Here is a 20,764-nt window from a genome sequence, read left to right on the forward strand (position 1 = left end):
ATGAAGTGTAAGATTAAATGTGCATACACAATAAACTTTAATAAACTCAACAGTATTGGATCGCTGCTGGGATTCTCGTCGAAACATGTACTGCAATCGCGAAGATGGTACGAATCGGACGTGTCGATCAACATTATGAATGTGAACATTATTCGCATAGAATGTAGCATAACCGCGGGTACACACAGCAACGGTGCGCGTGTGCACACAATCCACGAATTTTCACCCAGCGTTGCGCCAGGATATAAATTGGGGAAAAGGCCGGCACAGATCATTTACCTGCCAATCGTTGTACGGAGCGTTACGACTCTTATCTTACGCGTTGTCGACCAAAACGGACAATTGCTGGACCTTCGCGGAGAAGAAATAACAATTAGGTTGCACGTTCAAAGGCAAACGTGATGCTCGTATTCAACGTAGCGCAGAGAAGTAACGTATTCTTTACAAGGATGACGCCGATCGATAATCGATCAGCTGTGAACAAGAAGCTCAGTGCATCAAACCTTAAATTTTTACAATCACTGGGATTCGCACTACAAAAATAACTAATATTCTAAATATTGAAGACGAGCCAATCTTTAACGATCAAATCATCAAGATTGAGATTCATGCTTATACACTCATGCGAACACAACGTTCGGGCACAGCGACGAGATAAGAATACCCATACAACAACAAGATTTGTATACGTTGCCGTGTGAGAGCTTCCTATACATCGAGGGACAGTTGTTCATGACAAGACCGACTGAGAAGGGCATTGACATGGTATTAGCGTCGCGTTCATGTTCGATGAAATTCTCTATAAATTGGACGGCGTCGAAATTCACCGAAATAGAAACGTACGCATAACCAGCATGTTCACAAACTATGTAACGTTGTTATCCGATAAAAACATGATTCTACGAAATGCTGGCTAGGAAGAACAGATGACTAGTGCTGATGGCTACTTCAACTTTTGCGTACCGTTCAACATGCTATTGGGATTCTGCGAAAATTATGAACGCACAATGATCAACGCTTGTCACGAGTTGATCTTGATACGAGCTCGCAACGATGACAATTGCCTGACGGACAATTCGGCGTTGGAGCCTTTGCTCCAGTTGTTTAAGATTCAATGGCGAATGTCACATGTGTCATTGAGTGCGATAAATAAACTTTTGATGTTGCGCACATTGGAGAACGGACATTACCTGACCATGGCGTTTTGCTCGTGGGATTTGTACGAGTATCCGCTTTTGCAACACACGACCAAGCATTCATGGGCTATCAAGATCGCTACTCAGCTCGAGAAGCCGCGATACGTCATCTTTGCTCTGCAAACCGGTTAAAAACGTACTATGGCCAAGGACATGAGCCGATTCAATTATTGCAATTTGATTAACATGAAACTCTATCTAAACTCTGAGTGTTATCCAAGAGAGGATATAAATTTAGATTTTGGTAAAAACAAATGGGCCATTCTGTATGACATGTATGCGCGTTTCTGCAAAACCTACATCGGATCGCTCTTGGTTAGCTGCCTATCATCATGAATTACGATGGAACGACGGGATGGTTCCGTACCGGAAAGCGAGACAGCTGATTACAACGGCCGTGCTCGGTGCTGAGAATGGCGAAAACATTGTATACGTATCAAGGGGCACGTATACATATCAAGAAACGAGAATGGCTGAGGGAATTGATTCTGGACAATCGGTCCCAATCGGTCGTATAAAAGATACTCGTCATTCTATATACATGCGATTAAATGTAAAAACGCGGTGCGACGAAGGATGCTCTCGCACAGCCCTTTGTTCCTCAGTCGTAGTCGTGCTCTCGATTAGTGAACATTGTGAGTGAGAAAAAATGATGTGAGGGACGTGAATAAACGTCTTTGTCAAAGGGTTTGTTCCCACAATCCGGGCAGCCTCCCCCGGTAATCCTCTTCGGGCACCACCACCTTTACAGGTGAAAACGAGGTGGAGGACGAGAGGGTGAGCAAATTTATTTCTTTGTCTCTTGCACGCGCGGCGGCGGCGGCGTTCAGTTCCGCAAATGCCGCGTCAGGACCACGAATAATTATCGCGAATTTTAGGCCCGCGATATTGCGCGCCGCAAATTATAAATATACAGGGTGAGTCATTTTAATCTTTGGACCCGAATATCTTCCAAATAACGGTATCTACAAAAAAATGGTTTAGATAAAAGTTGACCAGGACAGAGGGGGTCATTCAATTGTACCATTGGTTTTGACCTTGAGGTCAATTTTGAAAGTTATTTCAAGGTCACGATGGTTTTTTTAAATGGGACACCCTATTTTTGACTGCGGATTTCGAAAGAGCGGAAAATTTTACATCAAACTTGTCTTATGAAAAAATTGTTTTTGCGACCTTGGAAAGGTCAAAAATGAAGGTGAAGTGCCTGAAAAACGATCTGGTGTACTTTTTCTGAAATGACGTGATTTTCTGGGTAACACAAATGTGCATAATGCTTAAACATTACTACTTGCAACTTTTGGCCGGATTCTTCGACGCACGCCTATTGCTCCCCTCCCACCGTTCGCGCCTTAGCAACGGCGCCGCCGGGCGGCGTAACGCACGGTTCTGAGACGATGTATCGCGCTCCTTAGTTAAGCGGGCGGTGGGAGGGGAGCAATAGGCGTGCGTCGAAGAATCCGGCCGAAAGTTGCAAATAGCTGACAGCACTGCGATACCTAATGCTAATAATCAACGATTGAAAAAAACTAAACAATTACGTTTGATTTAAGATTTATAATTATTGTTATAATAGAGTTTTATTGTTTTTCTTCCTTACTCACTTCTGCATAATTGAAAAATTTACTATTTAAAGTTGCTTAAATTTAAAAATTCCAAATACAGGGTATGTAGGTAATTACATTCACAAGTTACCTTTCCAGAATGGCTGATTATAGTCCTAATGAGATTGTTGATATTATATTAGTTTTAGGGGAGTGTCATAGCAATTACAATGCACCATCAAGGCTTTATGCTCAACGTTTTCCTGAAAGCAGACATCCAACTGATACGACAATACGTAGTTTAGTCCAAAGAGCTTGCAATGGACATTTTGTTCGTCAACGTCAACATCATGAATATGAGAAAAATGATGCGAGAGTTGTAACTATTTTAGCAATACTTCACCTTAATCCTCATGTTAGTACTCGTCAGATTGAAAGGGAAATAGGTATACCACAAAGAACTGTTGTTAGAATTTTAAGAGCTCTAAATTATCACCTTTTCCACATCACTCTTACGCAGGCTTTACAGCCTAATCATCATCTGATGCGTATTGCTTTTTGCCAGTGGGCTTTAGAAATGTTACACGATGATCCTAATTTTTTTAGGTATGTGCTTTTCTCAGATGAGGCTAAATTTTATAGTGACGGACAACTTAATAGACACAACTGCCATTATTGGTCAGATGTTAATCCCTACTGGTATAGGCCAATAGATCATCAAAATCGATGGAGTATTATGGTGTGGTGCGGCATTGTAAATGGTTATTTGATTGGACCTTATTTTTTTGAAGAGAACGTTGATAGACACAGTTACTTATCGTTGCTAAGAGATCACTTATCAGGCTTATTAGAAGATGTTGACTTAGCAACAAGAGCAAGAATGTGGCTTCAACAAGATGGTGCTGCACCGCATTATGCACTCATTGTACGTGCCTTTTTAAATGCCAGTTACAATGACAGATGGATTGGACAAAGGGGTCCAGTTGAATGGCCTTCTTGCTCACCAGATTTGACGTCGCCTGATTTCTTTTTATGGGGATACTTGAAAAATGTTTTTGCTGAACGACCAACCACAAGAGATGATTTCATGGACCGCATTCGTAGAGCTTGTGCAGCCATTTCTAGAGCTACCCTGCTTAGAACTGTGGATAGTTTTCAAAACAGATTGCAGTTATGTCTCGAAGCCAACGGAGGTAATTTTGAACAATTACTCCGTGGGTAATTCATTTAAATTACAGTGTCAGTGAGAGGCAAGGGGACTCACGATAATCAAGCACCCCGACGTGAGAGGCAAGGGGACTCACGATAATCAAGCACCCCGACGTGAGAGGCAAGGGAACTCACAATAATCAAGCACTCCGACGTGAGAAACAAGGGGACTCACGATAATCAAGCACCCCGACGTGAGAGGTAAGGGGACTCACGATAATCAAACACCCTGACGTGAGAGGCAAGGGGACTCACGATAATCAAGCACCCTAAAGGAAACAGAACTTACTACGTCCACGTCGTTGTTTCCGGGTAACGCTAAAAGTAAGATGAAAGTGCTTTTGACCTTGATATGACCTTGATATGACCTTCAAAAGGTCAGGTCGAAAAACTAAAAAATCCCTATGCTCATGTAAAAAGTGCCATTGTTTAAGAGCCTATTGTCAAGAAACAGGTTCTGCGGTCAAAAATAGGGTTTACTAATCAAAAAATGTGTTATGAGCCTCAAACAACCTTGAAAATTGACCTCAAAGTCAAGCTAGTCAAAGTGATTAACACTTTTACAATTCATTGACTTTGTTTAAGCATTATGCACATTTGTGTTACCCAGAAAATCACGTCATTTCAGAAAAAGTACACCAGATCGTTTTTCAGGCATTTCACCTTCATTTTTGACTTTTCCAAGGTCGCAAAAACAATTTTTTCATAAGACAAGTTTTATGTTCCGCTCTTTGGAAATCCGCAGTCAAAAATAGGGTGTCCCATTTAAAAAAACCATCGTGACCTTGAAATAACCTTCAAAATTGACCTCAAGGTCAAAACCAATGGTACAATTGAATGACCCCCTCTGTCCTGGTCAACTTTTATCTAAACCATTTTTTTGTAGATACCGTTATTTGGAAGATATTTGGGTCCATAGACTAAAATGACTCACCCTGTATATTATGAGAGTTCTAAATCAGGCACCAAGGGTTTCCCCATCCACCTCTACAGCTATCTATTTACATAAACAGATAACGGTTATCACTATCTATGTAAACAGATAACGGTTATCCCTGTTTATGTAAACAAATAACTCTTATCATTGTTTATGTAAACAAAGATAAGGATAAGTCTCAGGGGTGACGTCATTACCCTCCTCTCCATACCCCCGCAGCTACATTTCCCCCGCACACCTCACCTCCCCCCTCAGAGCACCTTGGTTAAAACTCTCATAGACATCCTATTTTTAAATATTATAAAAAAGGTTTTTTAAGCATTTAAAAAAAACATTTTTTTAACATTTAACATTTATTAAACGTTAAAGAAACATTTTTTTTAACGAAGCATAAATAAGTTAAACAATATTAAAAAAACATTTTAAAACTTTTGCAATAAAAAATTTTTCAAAAACATTAAAATTAGTGGATTCATGCTCTTTTTTACATTAAACAAATTTTTTTTTAATATTGAGGTTTTTTCTTAAGAATTTTTTTTTTTTTTATTTTCACGCGGTCACCAAGTTGCAACCTCGGTGAACGTTGCTTGACCTCTGTGATTGCTGCGAACTGATCTCTTTGATCTGTAAACACTTTGTGGTAATACATGTATGTACGCAGGGACGGCGCATTCACCGCTACGCTCGAGTGTCTCGTGAGGCGCCTGCTGCGCTCAGCTGATACAACACCCAAGAGTCTCTCTCTCTGTCTCTCTCAACATTACGTTGTCTTAAATCTTTATTTTGTATATTATTCTTAATCTTCTCGTTTAATTTTGCATTATTCTTTGTTCTTTAGTTCTGTATTCTGTTCTTTTCAATTATTGCTTATATTATTGTTTTGTATTCAAGTGTAGTTTTTCCTGTTAATTTTTTGTATATGTCGATTTTGCTTTACTGTACATATTCTTAGAGGGCAGATCCTTAGAATGTTAATAAAGCCAAGTCAGTCAGTCAGTCAATCAGTCAATCAGTCTCTCTCTCTCTTTCTCTCTCCTCCTTTTTCTCTTTTCCCTCTATCCCTCTCCTGTCCCCCCTCTCTCACTCCTTTCTTCTTTCATCCCTCTTTCTTCCATTCCTTTTCCATCTTCTTCTTCCTTATTCTCCTTCTTACCTTCCCTCTATTCTCCCGTTCTTCCCCTCCACTACTCCCATCACCCATTCCACTCCCTTCCCTGAAACTCTCTAATTTCTTTATCCATTCCTCCCCCTTCCACCCTCTAATACCTGCTCTACCCGTTCCTTCCATGTCCCCTTGCTCCCCATCTTCCACATTCCTCCCACACATGCTCCCATATCTCTTCTCTTCCATACATCCTATACAGTCTAGCCTGCTATTTTCCCAGTACACCCTCTCTCTTACTCCCACTTCCATATATTTCGCTATTCTTTTCTATCTACTTTCCGCACACTCTTTCTTCAAATATTCCGGAATCCTTTTCCTTCACCTTCCTATACCATCTCTTATATCTCGATCCAACAATTCTCTCTCATCTCTTCTTCTTCTGCTTCTCTCTATCCTTCTCCTCTACTTCCCCGAAATCAAATCTTCTCATCTCTCTTCTCTTCTCCACTTCTACCACCCCTTATCTCTTTCCTCAAAAAATTCTTTTCTTTCCTTCTCCCACTCCAATAACTTCACTCCCTTCTTTTTCTCCCCCTTATTTCCTTCCAACATCTTGTCGCTAACTTACTCCCCTCCCTTCCGCCAGCCTCTCCTCAAGCTAATATCAATATATTTATCTTGATGTGAGAAAGAAATTAGATTGAACATGTTGATATAATAAAGTTCAGACATGTAAAATACTTATTTAACTTAATTTACGCGTTTATATCACTTACCGACTTACTTTTTTGATAATTATTTTAATTAAACTTTGAAAAAATAAAAAAAAATTAAATTTTACGAGAAAAAGGGATCTCACTTTCGAATGCAAGTTAGCATCATTTATTATTAAACTGATTTTCAATTTAACAAACGTGATATTACTAATTCTTATTCAACTTATAGCTGTATTATGACCGAAAAATTTATTTGGTATACAATTTTATCAATTTGAAAAGATATATAAAATTACATGAATAAATTTTAGCACTAAGATTTAACTATAATCGTTAAAGACACTTTATCTATAGTGTAGTGTTACGGCCGTGCGATATGTTACCGTGTAGTTTTTCGATATTAATGAGTTGACGGTTGCTTGTTAGCGACGCTTGTTGTTATGCTGCTTTTGTCTGACGCCTTGTTTGGTAACGGACGTGTTTCAATAAACGTCTGAGTTTCTTTAAAGTCTGCTCAATCATTTACTGTACACGAGTGCCTTTTTGTGCGAGAGTGCGCATAAGTGTCATGTGCCATCGACGGACGTAACATTTTGGGGGTTCGTCCGATTGTTGACGGACAAATTGTTAGATGATGACTTCGGCAACCTCATTGTGCACAGAAGGAATTCAGCCCAGAAAGAGACCTCGTCCTGCAACGCCGGCACAACTCAACGAAAGTAAAACGTTACGAGTTCTTCGCGAGGAGCTTCTTACACTTTGAGAGAATAGAAAGTTACAGAAGGAACGAGAGGCAGAGTTTCTTACTCGTTTGCAGCAAAGAGATGACGCGTTCGCGTCAAGATGACACTTCGCTTCGAACAATTATCACAGCTAAGTTGTTCTAATAATATTCCTCTCACTAACGGCGTCTCTCTTTCGGAAAATCCGCGTTATGGGTTAGGTTACAAATTGAAGCCTGACGTTTATGATGGGAGTGTTCCTTACGCGAGTATTTGAATCAATTTAACTTAATATCGCGCTCTAATGATTGGTGTGATTCGACAAAAACCGTGGCTCTTGCGTCGAGTTTACGGGGAAAGGCGCGTTCTGTTCTTAATGGAATCGCGGAGATAGAATCTTTGACGTTTTTAGATTTAAAGGCGAAATTGGAGTTACGTTTTGGAGAGGAGCTTTTGGTACAATCTTATTATGTACAGTTTACTAATCAAAAACAGAAGTACGGAGAGGAATTAGCTGCTTTAGGTTCAGATTTAGAGCGATTAGCGCGTTTGGCCTATCCTAAATGTTCTCACAAAGTACAAAATAAGATCGCGTGTGCACAATTTATTTCAGCGTGGTGTGACGGATTTGTAAAACAAACTTTACAGTTAAAAGGAATAAATTCTTTAAAATTAGCAGTACAAAAAGGAATCGCGATTAAAGTTATTCAAAAAAATAGTTTTATTCAGAAAAATGGTATTAATTATAAAGGAAAATTTAATTTCGTAGAAGAGAAAACTGATAAAGAAAAAAATGAGGACAAGGATTGACGCATGGTGTATCATTTCCTCTTCAAATTTTTTTGAGTGCATTGAGAGAGAGAGAGAGAGAGAGAGAGAGAGAGAGAGAGAAAGAGAGATAGCTTTAGCTTCGAATTTCTTCTTTGCGGGATTGAGATTTCGTCCCAGAAAAGAGGAAAACGGTCTAAGATTTCTTTTTCTCCCAAAAAGGCGTTGGTTTGGGAATAACCACGGCGGCGCTCGGTAATTCGTGGCAGTGGCCCGGGGTAGAGCAGGAGACCGTCGTGCTTCCCTGGAAATCCTCACCTTGGGGGATGGATTCGAGGAATCGTTCTTTCCTCAAAAACTTAGAATTAGTGGGAGGACAAGCCCTCCAGCTTGGTTGTCGGGACGACAACTTTGAAGAAAGGGGGCAGTGTTACGGCCGTGCGATATGTTTCCGTGTAGTTTTTGTAATCGATATTAACCCTTTCGCTACTATGAGCGACTATAGTCGCTCTCCATATGATGCCACTCAGGTACTACGGGCGACTATAGTCGCTCCCGCTAGATGTCGCGTAATTGTATATATGATAAGCGCCTGCAGTTGCTATGCACAGAGTATCTCACTCTGGACATGCCGCGTGAGTCTTTTGTTTTGCATCATTTGTTTTTTACGGGCTTCAATAATAAACCAAATGCCTCGATCATCAGTCTTACGATACCGGCTCGAACGGTCTGTGCGAATTACGTTAATGCTTACTGCAGGAATATAGTAAATTTAAGTTTTCTTCCAAGAACAGTTTAGTTCCAAACATTCGGGAATAAAAAGGTATGTTTTATTGTTTGTCAAATTTGGGTAGCTCTGTTGAGATTAATTATTTATAAACAGATTTTATCCGCCCCTCAAAAAGATGTCGAATAACAGAAAAAGACGAATTGACACAAATCATAATTTTTTGGATCTGTCAGAAGATGAGCAAATAAATTTAAATTTGATACGGGAAAGATGCACCGAAATTGTAAAAGATTTCGGCAAATCATATCCAGCACGTCTGAACACGAAGAAGATACTTCAACGGAATCTGGCAGAAATCTGGCAGAAATCTCACAGAAATTACATGGACGAAAGAATTATTTCGGCCAACTATTCATAAGTTTAGTTCCAGACATTCGGGAATAAAAGCATCGATTAGTTATTCAGCATCGATTTTAGAGTTTTTTCAATTATTTTGTTCTGAAAACTTTATAAATTTCATTGTCAGCACAACACACGATTATCGGAATAACCTTGATGAGAATATTACTAACGTAAATTATCAAAGCACTTCTGTCCCTGAGATGTATTGCTTTCTCGCCGTCAAATTATTAATGTCGCGAAATAAAAAACTGACATATTCTGAGTACTGGTCTAACGACACGTTGTTGAAGAGCAACATTTTTGGCGAAGTTATGAGTAGGGATAGATTTCTATATTTGTTAAAAATCTTACATTTTAATACGAATAATGTAACTGCGGATACTGATAAATTGTATAAAATACGGGAAATATGCGATAAGCTCCGACAAAGTTTTCAGCAGGCGTTTTATCGAAAACCTTTGTATTGATGAAAGTCTACTTCTTTACAAAGGCAGATTATCGTTCAAGCAATACATTCCTTCCAAGAGAAATAGATTTGGAATTAAATCCTTCATTTTATGTGATACCCATTCTGGGTTTGTGCAAGATTTTATTATTTATAATGGATCACTGACTATAGTAAACTTTGAAAATGAATTTATCGGAAAATCAGGCAATATAGTCATGGAATTATTAAAACCTTACTTAGGTAAAGGCCACACATTATATGTGGATAATTGGTATACCAGCCCGGCACTTTTCACTCTTTTACATAAAAACGCAACTAACGCATGTGGAACTGTCCGAAAAAGACGAAAAGGCATGCCGATTTTCCAGGATAAATTAAATACTGGTGAAGCGAGTTTCCGTTCTTCTAAGCATTTACTAGCAATGAAATGGTGTGACAAGAGGGAAGTATATATGCCATCTTCTTGCCACAATCATGAATTTGTTAATACAAAACTTCATTACCGAACGCAAGAAATGATAAAGAAACCAAAGTGTGTTGTCGACTACAATCGTTTGATGGGAAGTGTAGATAAAACAGATATGGTTATTAGCACCATACACTCCCAACGCAAATCCATGAAGTGGTATAAAAAATATTTCTTCCATTTAATCGACATGTGCGTTTGGAACGCTTTTTGCCTGTACAAATTAAAAACCAGCAAACAAATCTCTATGGCAAAATTTCATCTGGAGTTAATTCGGCAACTTTTACATCATTATTTATCAAATTATAAGAAAAATATCGAAAAGAAATCAGGACAAACGAATCCGCTTCGCTTGACTGGAAGGCACTTCATGTCGCTGTACACAAATGACTCAACAAAACGTAAGAACCCGTTGCGAAAGTGTGTAGTTTGTACTAAAAATGATAAGAGGAGGGAATCGCGATATGAATGTAAGATTTGTAATGTTGGCTTATGCGCAACACCATGTTTTGAAAAATACCACACGCAATATCATTATTAAAATCAATTCTAATTATACGCTTATATCATGTTGTATAATATTATTATATTGTATAATATCATTTGATCTCAATAATTAAAAGTGTGCATGTTAATAAATTATAAATACTATATAAATACTCTGTTTTGAACCAAGTTTTTTCGTCGAAAGCACCAGCCAAGAACGCAGGTTACAATAAGGCGTTGATGCGACCGTTGCGATTGGTTGCGTGCACCGTGCACTGTTTCGGTGTAGCGCGCCGTACAGCGGGAGTACCGCGGCGGAGATCCGCCCCGTAGCGAAAGGGTTAATGAGTTGACGGTTGCTTGTTAGCGACGCTTCTCAGATAGCCAAATGATTGCAAATTGTCGGCAACTTGCCACAAATATCGCTCATAAGTTGTCAACAAAGCAACAGAAGGGGGTATCCTCTTTTCAGTATGTTTTTGTCAGTAACAATTTTCAAAATATAATAATGGCAAGTTTCCAACAATCTATTGGCAATAGACTTTAAACTCAGTTTTCAGCAACTTGCTGGCAACTGGCGCGCAACACGTCAGGAATCCTTAAAATCTAAACAATGGGTAGAAAACAAGTGTTGCTGTTAGGTTGCCCTCAGATTGCAGACAATGCAAAAAACTTGTAGAAAATCCGTCGGCAATCTGATGACAACGATTTTCAGCAATTTGTGAACAACTGACGGGCAACATATTGTGTTTTTAAATTGCCATCATATTATAAACAACAGGTAAAAAGATTTTTAATCTTTTTTATATCCCTTCTATAAATACCATATAGATCTTGTTACAAAATCTGTGTCATATCAAGACTTATGTTCAACAGATAGAGCAAATCGGTGAGCGCTTAGTGAGTTAAGAGCAAAACTATGTTCTAAAACTCATAAAAAAAAAGTGTTGCAACCTTTTAGCTCATGACTGTATATACGCACACCGACGAAATCGGTATCTCTCCGCGCGCGACACGCGGCTTCTACACATATACGCAAAGCGCCCACATACATACGTACTAGTCTTCCCCTTCCATGCTACAGGCTGCTAAAAGTCGAAAATGCATTGCTGACACTGGGCCATTTTGAATTTTTACTAGTTTTATGAAACACACAACGACAAATGATGTACATTCATAATAAGAGTAAAAAAGTAGGTTAGGCGATGCATGCGCAAGTATGCTTCGCTTCAGTTGGTCGCTTAGGTACTGGCGTGCACTTCTTTCACTCAATAATAATGCACAGCATTGTCAACTAAATGCTGAAAACTTTTCAGCAATTATTATTATAGTAGAGTTGCTATTCGGTTGCCGACACGTTACTCACAACTCATGAATGATAATCGTTGTTCACATATTGCTATCAGATTGCTATAAACATTGGTTGCAACAATTGTTCTACCGTTGTTTGACAATAAAACTCAGCATATTAATACTGAATTAACAAAAACATTTTTGTTTCATTAAATTATAGGCAACATAATAGCAATTGACGAGCAACTTAATTTCTGCAATTATTTGATTTAGATTGAGTATTCACGTTTGGCTATCTGGATTGTTGTTATGCTGCTTTTGTCTGACGCTTTGTTTGGTAACAGACGTGTTTTAATAAACGTCTAAGTTTCTTTAAAGTCTGCTCAATCATTTATTGTACACGAGTGCTTTTTTGTGCGAGAGTGCGCATGAGTGTCCTATGCCACCGACGGACGTAACAGTATATTGTGTTTCCACATTATCGGTTAAATAAGTTCTCTATTATAAAAATTAACATAAATTATATTAACGTGTATGTGTATATCGTTAAAATTTATATCAATACACAACTCTTAATTATAATTAAAATACATACGTATTTATTAGCGATAATTTATTTAAATACTCTTAATCTTCAAACTCTTTTTAAAGTTTGTAAACATGTATTTGGATTAATTATATTTTTTAATTAATTAATTTTTTAATGTTTTACATAGCTACAAATAGTTTTCTTAATTATTGAAAAATTTTTTTCCAAATTTAATTTTTTAAATATATTGTTACGCTTAGACTTCACAATTCTTTTCTTTCATGAATTCACCCAATCAGCACGGAATTTCGATATTCAGGACGATTCTGTCCGCTCGAGACAAAGACCGTCTTTTTGAGAGACTAATAAATAGGTCTATTATTGGTAAACGCAACTATCTAATAAGCGTGCTGAGAAGTGTCATATGACAGTAGATATACAAATTATTCAACACAGTAGATATACAAATTATTCATCTAAAATAAACACATTGCATTCGCATTAAATCATAAATTTGGCGATCGACTTGGTCCCATCTGAAAGAGAGATTTTGTTATAAGAACAGAGCTGCCAAAACCTAATACGGAAGTCATGACTTAATTAGTTTATCCCTATCTCTTACAATCAGCTAATCCATTCTACTTCTTTACAAGAATCATTAATTTATCAAACACCCTGTATATACGTATATCACAATAGATTATTTTACATAGACAAGATCTCTAGCAATTTTCTGCAAGACTGCTGTAAATCTTGCAGCAGATTCTTGAAAGATTCTGCCAACAGGACGTTATAATCTGCTTCCTCATTCTGTTCAATTCTTCTGAAAGATTCTGCAGTCAAATTCTTACAAGAAATTTGTATACATATTTGCTGCAAGATTTGTAAAATTCTTTCACCAGAATATTAGTATAGTCTTAAAATAGATTAAAAAAAGATTAAATTTAAATTAAATATTTAATTTATGTACAAGATTAAATAACAATACAAATTGTTATTTACATGTAAAAATATAAAATTTTATATGAAACAGCGTTCCACACAAACATTATGTTTGAAAAAAATGAGAATGAGTATTCGTTTCAAGGTTATAACAAACAACTCCTATATAAAGGATCAATGAAATATGAACTGGACAGTCGGCCGCGGCGGCGCCTAGATGTAACGTCTGTGGCCGCACTCAACTCACGAGAAGATCTTCCGCGGCGTGGCCGCCTAGCGGTGGCACTAGCACTCACTTGTTAAATCCATTTCATTCCGAAATTGTTATAAACCTTGCAGCAGATCTTTCTGCCGCTGATTAAGCAGAATCTGTATAATATCTCCACAAGATCTGCGCGTCATTTCCGTTGTAAGAAAGTTACAGAAATTTGCAGATCATATTTGTATAATATCTGCACAAGATGTACGCGTCATTTCTGTTGTAAGACACTTACAGAAATCTGCTAATCATATTTGAACAAGATCTGTAAAATATCTGTACGCTACTTCTGTTGAAAAAATCTTATGTCACTCTGCTGAAGAATTTTGCTAGAATGTTTACAGACTGCAGTTGCGGGAAGAATCTGCTTCAAGATAGCTCAATATTTGTATTAAGTTTCTGCAAACAGTTCATATACAAGTACAGTGCACGAATATTGAAGCAGTCTGCTAGCAATCTGCCAGCATGGCTGTATTGGGAATAATCTTCTGCACATCTGACTCAATTTTACTGCAATTAACTGCACACAGATTCTGTCCTGCAGAAAATGCTACTAGAGATTATAATTTTTCAATTGAGATATTACGAAATTGTAACAAATTCTTTTAACCTTTTAACCTTTAGGTAAATAGTCAAAAATTACTAAAGTAGGTAGGTGGGTGCTGACAATACCCCACAGAAATGTTGTTATTGTTATTCTATTTTTTATTAATACGAGGTGTGTTCAAAAAGTATCGCGAATTTTGTGTTTTTTCAAAAATTATTTATTTATTCATGAATATCTATTTTGTCCCCTTCAAAGTAATCCCCATGAGATATTATACACTTGTGCCAACGGTTTTTCCAATCTTCGAAGCACTTCAAAAAATCATTTTTTTTTATCTTGTTCAGCTCCTCCTTCGATGCCGTCTTTATCTCGTCAAGCGTAGCGTAACGTCGTCCTTTCATGGGCCTCTTCAGTTTAGGGAACAAGAAAAAGTCACAGGGGGCCAGATCTGGGGAATACGGTGGCTGCGGCATCATTAGTGTGTTGTTTTTGGCCAAAAAGTCGCGCACAAGCAACGATGTGTGAGCAGGGGCGTTATCGTGGTGCAAAAGCCAATTTTTGTTCTTCCACAAATCCGGGCTTTTCTGGCGGATTGCTTCGCGCAAATTGCGCATAACTTGCAGGTAATATTCCTTATTAACCGTTCTACCCTGTGGCAAGAACTCATGATGCACCACGCCCCTGCAATCGAAGAAAACTGTCAGCAAAACTTTCACATTCGACCGAACTTGGCGCGCTTTTTTCGGTCTTGGTTCGTGCGGCAGCTTCCATTGAGATGATTGAGCTTTGGTTTCCACGTCATAACCATAAACCCACGATTCGTCACCAGTTATGACCCTCTGGAGCAAATTTGGGTCGTCGCGGACAGAGTCCAACATCTCATTAGCAATGTTCATGCGATGCTGTTTTTGGTCGCAATTGAGCAATTTTGGTACGAATTTCGCGGCGACCCGTCTCATGCCCAAATCATTGATAAAAATCGAATGGCACGAGCCAATCGATATGTTTAGGTCCTCAGCAACTTCTCTAACGGTGATTCGACGATTGGCCAATACCATTTTCTCCACTTCATTAATTTTTTCGTCTGTTGTTGAAGTGCTCGGGCGTCCGGCACGCTCTTCGTCGTTCACATCTTCTCGGCCTTCTGAGAACATTTTGTACCACCGATAAACGTTGCTTCGGTCCAAGGTAGCTTCTCCGTATGCCACAGTCAACATTCGGAATGCATCCGCGCACTTAATTTCGTTTTTCACACAAAATTTGATACAGGTTCTTTGATCCATTTTTTTGAATAGGTAAAAATCGAAGACGATCCAAAACACGTGCAAGCAAAGCAGCTGTCAACAATTAAGTGAACATTCAAAATGGCCGAGCTTGTCGGCATAAGTGAGAGACATGAGTACCAACATAACGCCACAAAAAGATCGAAATTCGAATATACGTAACCCGCGAAAATTCAAAATTCGCGATACTTTTTGAACACACCTCGTATATTATATTTAAATCCACATTAGTTAAAACTCTACAAAATGAAAAAATGTAAAAAAATAAACTTTAAGACTTGTAGACAATATTTCATTTTATTTTTCCAAAACAAAGTTTCTAATCTTTATCAAAATTTCTTCGTTGCTGGGGTGTTGCGGCCGCCTCACATACCTACTTAAAGATTAGATCATGAAAACATGTCATGAAACTGTTATCTAAAATACATTTAATAATGTAAGAACAGCTTACTTTATAAAGATTGACACTCAAACAAATTACACTAATTCCTATCAAACATAGTAACGTTCCCTGAAAGCTAGTAACAGCATGTGTGCAAAACCTTCAACAGAAAAAAATATTATTTTATATATTAATGAATTATGTATAATTAATATTTGAAAAATACTAACTTGATAGCTTTGCGATGAATATCTACAGCATGAATTATTTTCTTATAAATTATAATCTTGTTTTCAAAATTAATATTTTTCAGCATATTTACTGTCATTGCTTTTTCAATACGATAACTGTAAAAATTTTTGTTGTTGTAATTACACAAAAGAAAACGAAGGAGAGATTTGTCAGTATGAGATTATTATACTAAATTATAATAAATTTTCTTAATGATAATATTGTAAACAAGAAAGTTTATTTTGTTCAGAAAAAAATGTTGTATAATTCAAAATAATTTTTTTTTAATTATAATATAGATATTAAATATAATATTTATTGTGGCAAAATAAATTCTTATAATAATATTAAAAACAATAGCAGTGTATCCATGAAAGGATTTAAAATCAAATAGAAACTTAATTCGTTCATAACAAGCTATCTTCTTTGCGTGCTATACGTTTATGTCAGCGGGTAGGCGATTTCTTCTGCATATATCCATAAATATATAAGATCAGTTTTAATGCTTTCGAACAGTCTATTATAGAAGAGACATTCCTGAGCAATGTTACTCTTGGTGGTTTATCTTTGATTTCCGAAAAGTGGCAATTGTTTCTAAATCGATTAAAAATCGATTTATAGTTATATAATACCTGTTTTAGATTTGAAACCAGATCTTTGGCACGGAGAGCAAACTCGCAACTCCTACCGCCATATCGCCACAACATAACAAACTATTTGGGATAAAAACTAATTTATATAAAGGGATCAAATACAATGTATAACAAATGTTTTGACTTAACACAAAGTCATCATTAGTATTATGGTGATAATCTTGTTGATTAATTTAAGTAGTAATAACGTTGTCGGTTTGTACTTTTAGATAATTCTCATAAGTTCTTTAGGCATTTACACATGTTGAATCGTAATGAGCCAGATAGGAATTCATTCTTTGCATAAAAAGAGAAATACTTGCTAATTACAAGTTTCCCTTTAGTTGCAACCACGTTATTATAATGGAGACGCTTATCTCTTTATATAAGGCTATTTGAAGGCAACAAAAAAGAAACTATTTTTCTGGCATCTGAAAGACAATAGCGTACGAAAATAATTAATATAAAATAAATTAATTGAGACTAGCTCTAGACGGTCATAGCAAGATCTTCTTAAATAATATTTTTGTTTCAATTTATTTTGAACTACGCGTCATCACTTTCGGTTTCACACAGTTCATTGTAAATTAAAACATAATTAAATTAAAAAACAATTTGATAATTATAATGCTAACTTGCATCTAAAATCTTCTTAACCCACAAGAAAGTGAAAAATTTGTTGTAAAAAGTATTCGACCAAGGTTTGAATCTCCCAACTATTCGGAAAGAGTGTCTTAGTCAGTTTGACCACCAAGGCACTTGGTAATATTATTCACAACAACGAGATTACTCAGAGAACGTATTTTAAAACCATCGTATAAAACCATATACAGGGTGTCCGGAAACTAGGAAACCTACCGCTTTGAGAATATAAAGAAGATGAAACGGGACAAAAAAGTCTTATATCATTTTGCGATACTCGCTATAATTATTGATTTATAAAATAAAACGTCTAAGCCAATGTGCGATGATGTCACGCCATTGCGCCTAGCTCGTAGGTAACGGCGGGCGGCGGTAAGGATGACGCGTTATTGTCTGAATTGGTGCGATGGTCTGAATCGCCTCACCGAGTACATACACTGCAAAAATCGAATTTGTTATTTTAGGTGAAGCTTCTCCTTACACATTTGATAAATAACACATTTGATTTTTGCAGTGTATGTACACGAGGTGCGGCGGATTCAGACCGTCGCGCCATGCAAATTCAAACAACGACACGTCACCTGTCCCGCCGCGCGCCGTTGCTTACGAGCTAGGCGCAATGACGCGGTGTCACCGCATATTGGCTTAGACGTTTTATTTTGTAACTCAATAGTTATTGCAAATATCGCAAAATAGTCTAAGACTTTTTTGTCCCTTTCCATCTTCTCTATATTCTCAAAGCGGTAAGTTTCCTAGTTTCCGGACAACCTGTATATACATATATATATATATATATATATATATATATATATATATATATATATATATATATACGAGGTGTGATCAAAAAGTAAGGTGACTTTTTGAATTTCGCGCGCTCTGTACACTCTAATTTCAAAATTTTTTTTTGTGTTGGTACACTCGTCACGATCATAAGTTCACAGTTTTGACTATATAGCATGTGTTGTTTTTATGTGAGAGGCATAAAGGTTAGACTCGTGTTTGCGTGCTCGGCGATTTTTTGCTGTTGAAAATAATGGAGCAGAGAGTTCGTATTAATTTTTGTGTAAAAAATGGTATTAAGTGTTCAAAAACTCTTGAAATGTTAACAGTGGCGTACGGTGAGTCAACTTTGAGCAAAAAAAATGTTTATAAATGGTATAAGTTATTCCAAGCGGGCCGAGAAAATGTTAACGATGAACCTCGCTCTGGACACCCCAGCACGTCAAAAACCGACGAAAATGTTCAGGAAGTGAAAGAAATTGTGTTGAAAAATCGTCGAATCACGATTAGAGAAATAGCTAATGATCTTAACATATCGTTTGGCTCATGCCAATCAATTTTAACGGATGTTTTGGGTATGACACGTGTGTCAGCGAAATTCGTCGTTACTAGTGAGTACTTTTTTGGCCAAAAACAATACTATCATCATGCCTCAGCCACCGTATTCACCAGACTTGGCCCCCTGCGACTTTTTCCTCTTCCCAAAATTAAAAAGGCCTATGAAAGGACGAAGATTTGCGACGATTGAGGAGATTAAGGCTGCATCGCTGGAGGAGCTCAAGGCAATACCCAAAAGTGCATTTCAGAAATGTTTTGACGACTGGAAAAAGCGCTGGCACAAATGCATTGTATCAGAGGGGGATTATTTTGAAGGGGATAACATAATTTTGGATGAATAAATGAATATTTTTTTATAAAAATGAAAAGTCACCTTACTTTTTGATCATACCTCGTATGTATATACACACGCTGCCCACCAAAAAAAGCGGTACACTAAAAATTTAGGAAAAATTTACCAAACTTTAAACGGTTATAAAACAAGAAATATTTATGATACAGGGGTGTTTCAAAAAAGGAATTAAAGTTTGAAACCAGTACTTTAAGGAACTTTTATGGCCAATTAAGTGGCATGATTAATTTGCTAATAGCAGATGATAGAACGAAAACTTGCAAAATCGATAAATAGAACGTGCAGTTTCTAGAGTTGTGTGGAGTGAAGCAGTTGACGCAAGTCAATGAGGTAAAAAGTGCGTAAAAGTTCAAATTTTTCCTTTTAAAATACGATTTTGCGGAACTTGATGCGATAATTTTTCGCTATGTTATGCCAATTTGAAGAAAAGTTGTTTTTTACGAGATAATAATGAATTATGAATTGCAATGTTGCCGTTATCAATGCAAATCGCTACAATTGTGTCCAAGACATGTTGTTGCTTTAAAAACATATCCGTGCACGCGAGTGTGTGTATGTGTGTGTTATGGTGGTCCTTATTTTAGATATTTTTAAATTTTTATGCTCCCAGGGGTTTAAACGCTCCCAAATTAATAAAAAAAATTCTCTAAAAATTTGAGCTCTTAATATCAGCTTTAAGATAGTCCGCATGACCACCTAAATTTCTTATGGAAATAACATGTAAAAAACTTCTTTTATTCTTTGAAATTTTATATGTCCTTTACAAATAATCCTAAAATTATGAGAAGTAGAAATTTTTGTAGAGAATTTAATGCTCTACAGAAAAGGTTTTATGATTTTTACGTAAGTCTTCTGGTTCAAAAGTTATTCAAGGACAAAGTTCAATTAAAATAAAATCATCAATGTTTTCAAGTATATTTACAAAATAAACAGTTGTACCATAAAATATATTACATTGTAATATATTTTATAGACCTTTTTAGAGATCACATTGATTTCTCTTGATACCATAGCAGATACCAGAACTCTAAAAAGGTTTGATCACACAAAACAACGAAACAACTTGACTAGCAGTTTGGAAAAATATTCCTTAAGTCAAACCATGTTTGTAACCTCTAAAAAGGTTTGATCACACAAAAGTACGAAACAACTTGACTAGCAGTTTGGAAAAATATTTCTAAAGTCAAACCACGTTTGTGACCTCTAAAAAGGTTTGATCACAAAAAGGTCACATTGATTTCTCTTGATACCGTAGCATTTTTCTTAGTACGTAGACAGTTTTTTTTTATCAGTTCTGAAATACCTATAGACTATCCGCCACACAAAATCGTTGATATGATACATATCATAGGTGAAACTGGAGACAATTATAAGGCTGCGCAAAGATTATATGCTGAGAGATTTCCTGATAAACGACATCCAACGCGAGTGACAATAAGACACGTGGTTGATAGAGCTGAAAGAGGTAATTTAAAGAGAATACGTGAAAAGACTGGAGCTGGCAAAGTGGAAACGATGGTAACTGTTGCTGCTATTCAAATGGATCCGCATACTTCCACGAGAAAAATTCAATATCAGCATGGTGTATCAAAATCAACTGCAAAT

At 36.9% G+C, this 20,764-nt stretch overlaps 2 protein-coding genes across 2 annotated transcripts in view; one reads left to right on the forward strand and one right to left on the reverse strand.

Annotated features, from left to right (window-relative positions):
- Nucleotides 1–20,764, reverse strand: part of LOC120357460 — a 121,710-nt gene that overhangs the window by 44,948 nt on the left and 55,998 nt on the right. Inside the window, exons 5-6 of the mRNA XM_039447766.1 lie at nucleotides 16,192–16,308; nucleotides 16,031–16,121 (exon numbers count right to left, since the gene is read on the reverse strand). Of these exons, the coding sequence (XP_039303700.1) occupies nucleotides 16,031–16,121; nucleotides 16,192–16,308 (208 nt within the window). The remainder of the gene's footprint in view (nucleotides 1–16,030; nucleotides 16,122–16,191; nucleotides 16,309–20,764) is intronic.
- Nucleotides 1–20,764, forward strand: part of LOC113005670 — a 144,312-nt gene that overhangs the window by 14,512 nt on the left and 109,036 nt on the right. The window lies entirely within an intron of this gene.

Source organism: Solenopsis invicta, chromosome 4 (genome assembly GCF_016802725.1).
Source record: "Solenopsis invicta isolate M01_SB chromosome 4, UNIL_Sinv_3.0, whole genome shotgun sequence".
Classification (NCBI taxonomy): Eukaryota; Metazoa; Arthropoda; class Insecta; order Hymenoptera; family Formicidae; genus Solenopsis; species Solenopsis invicta.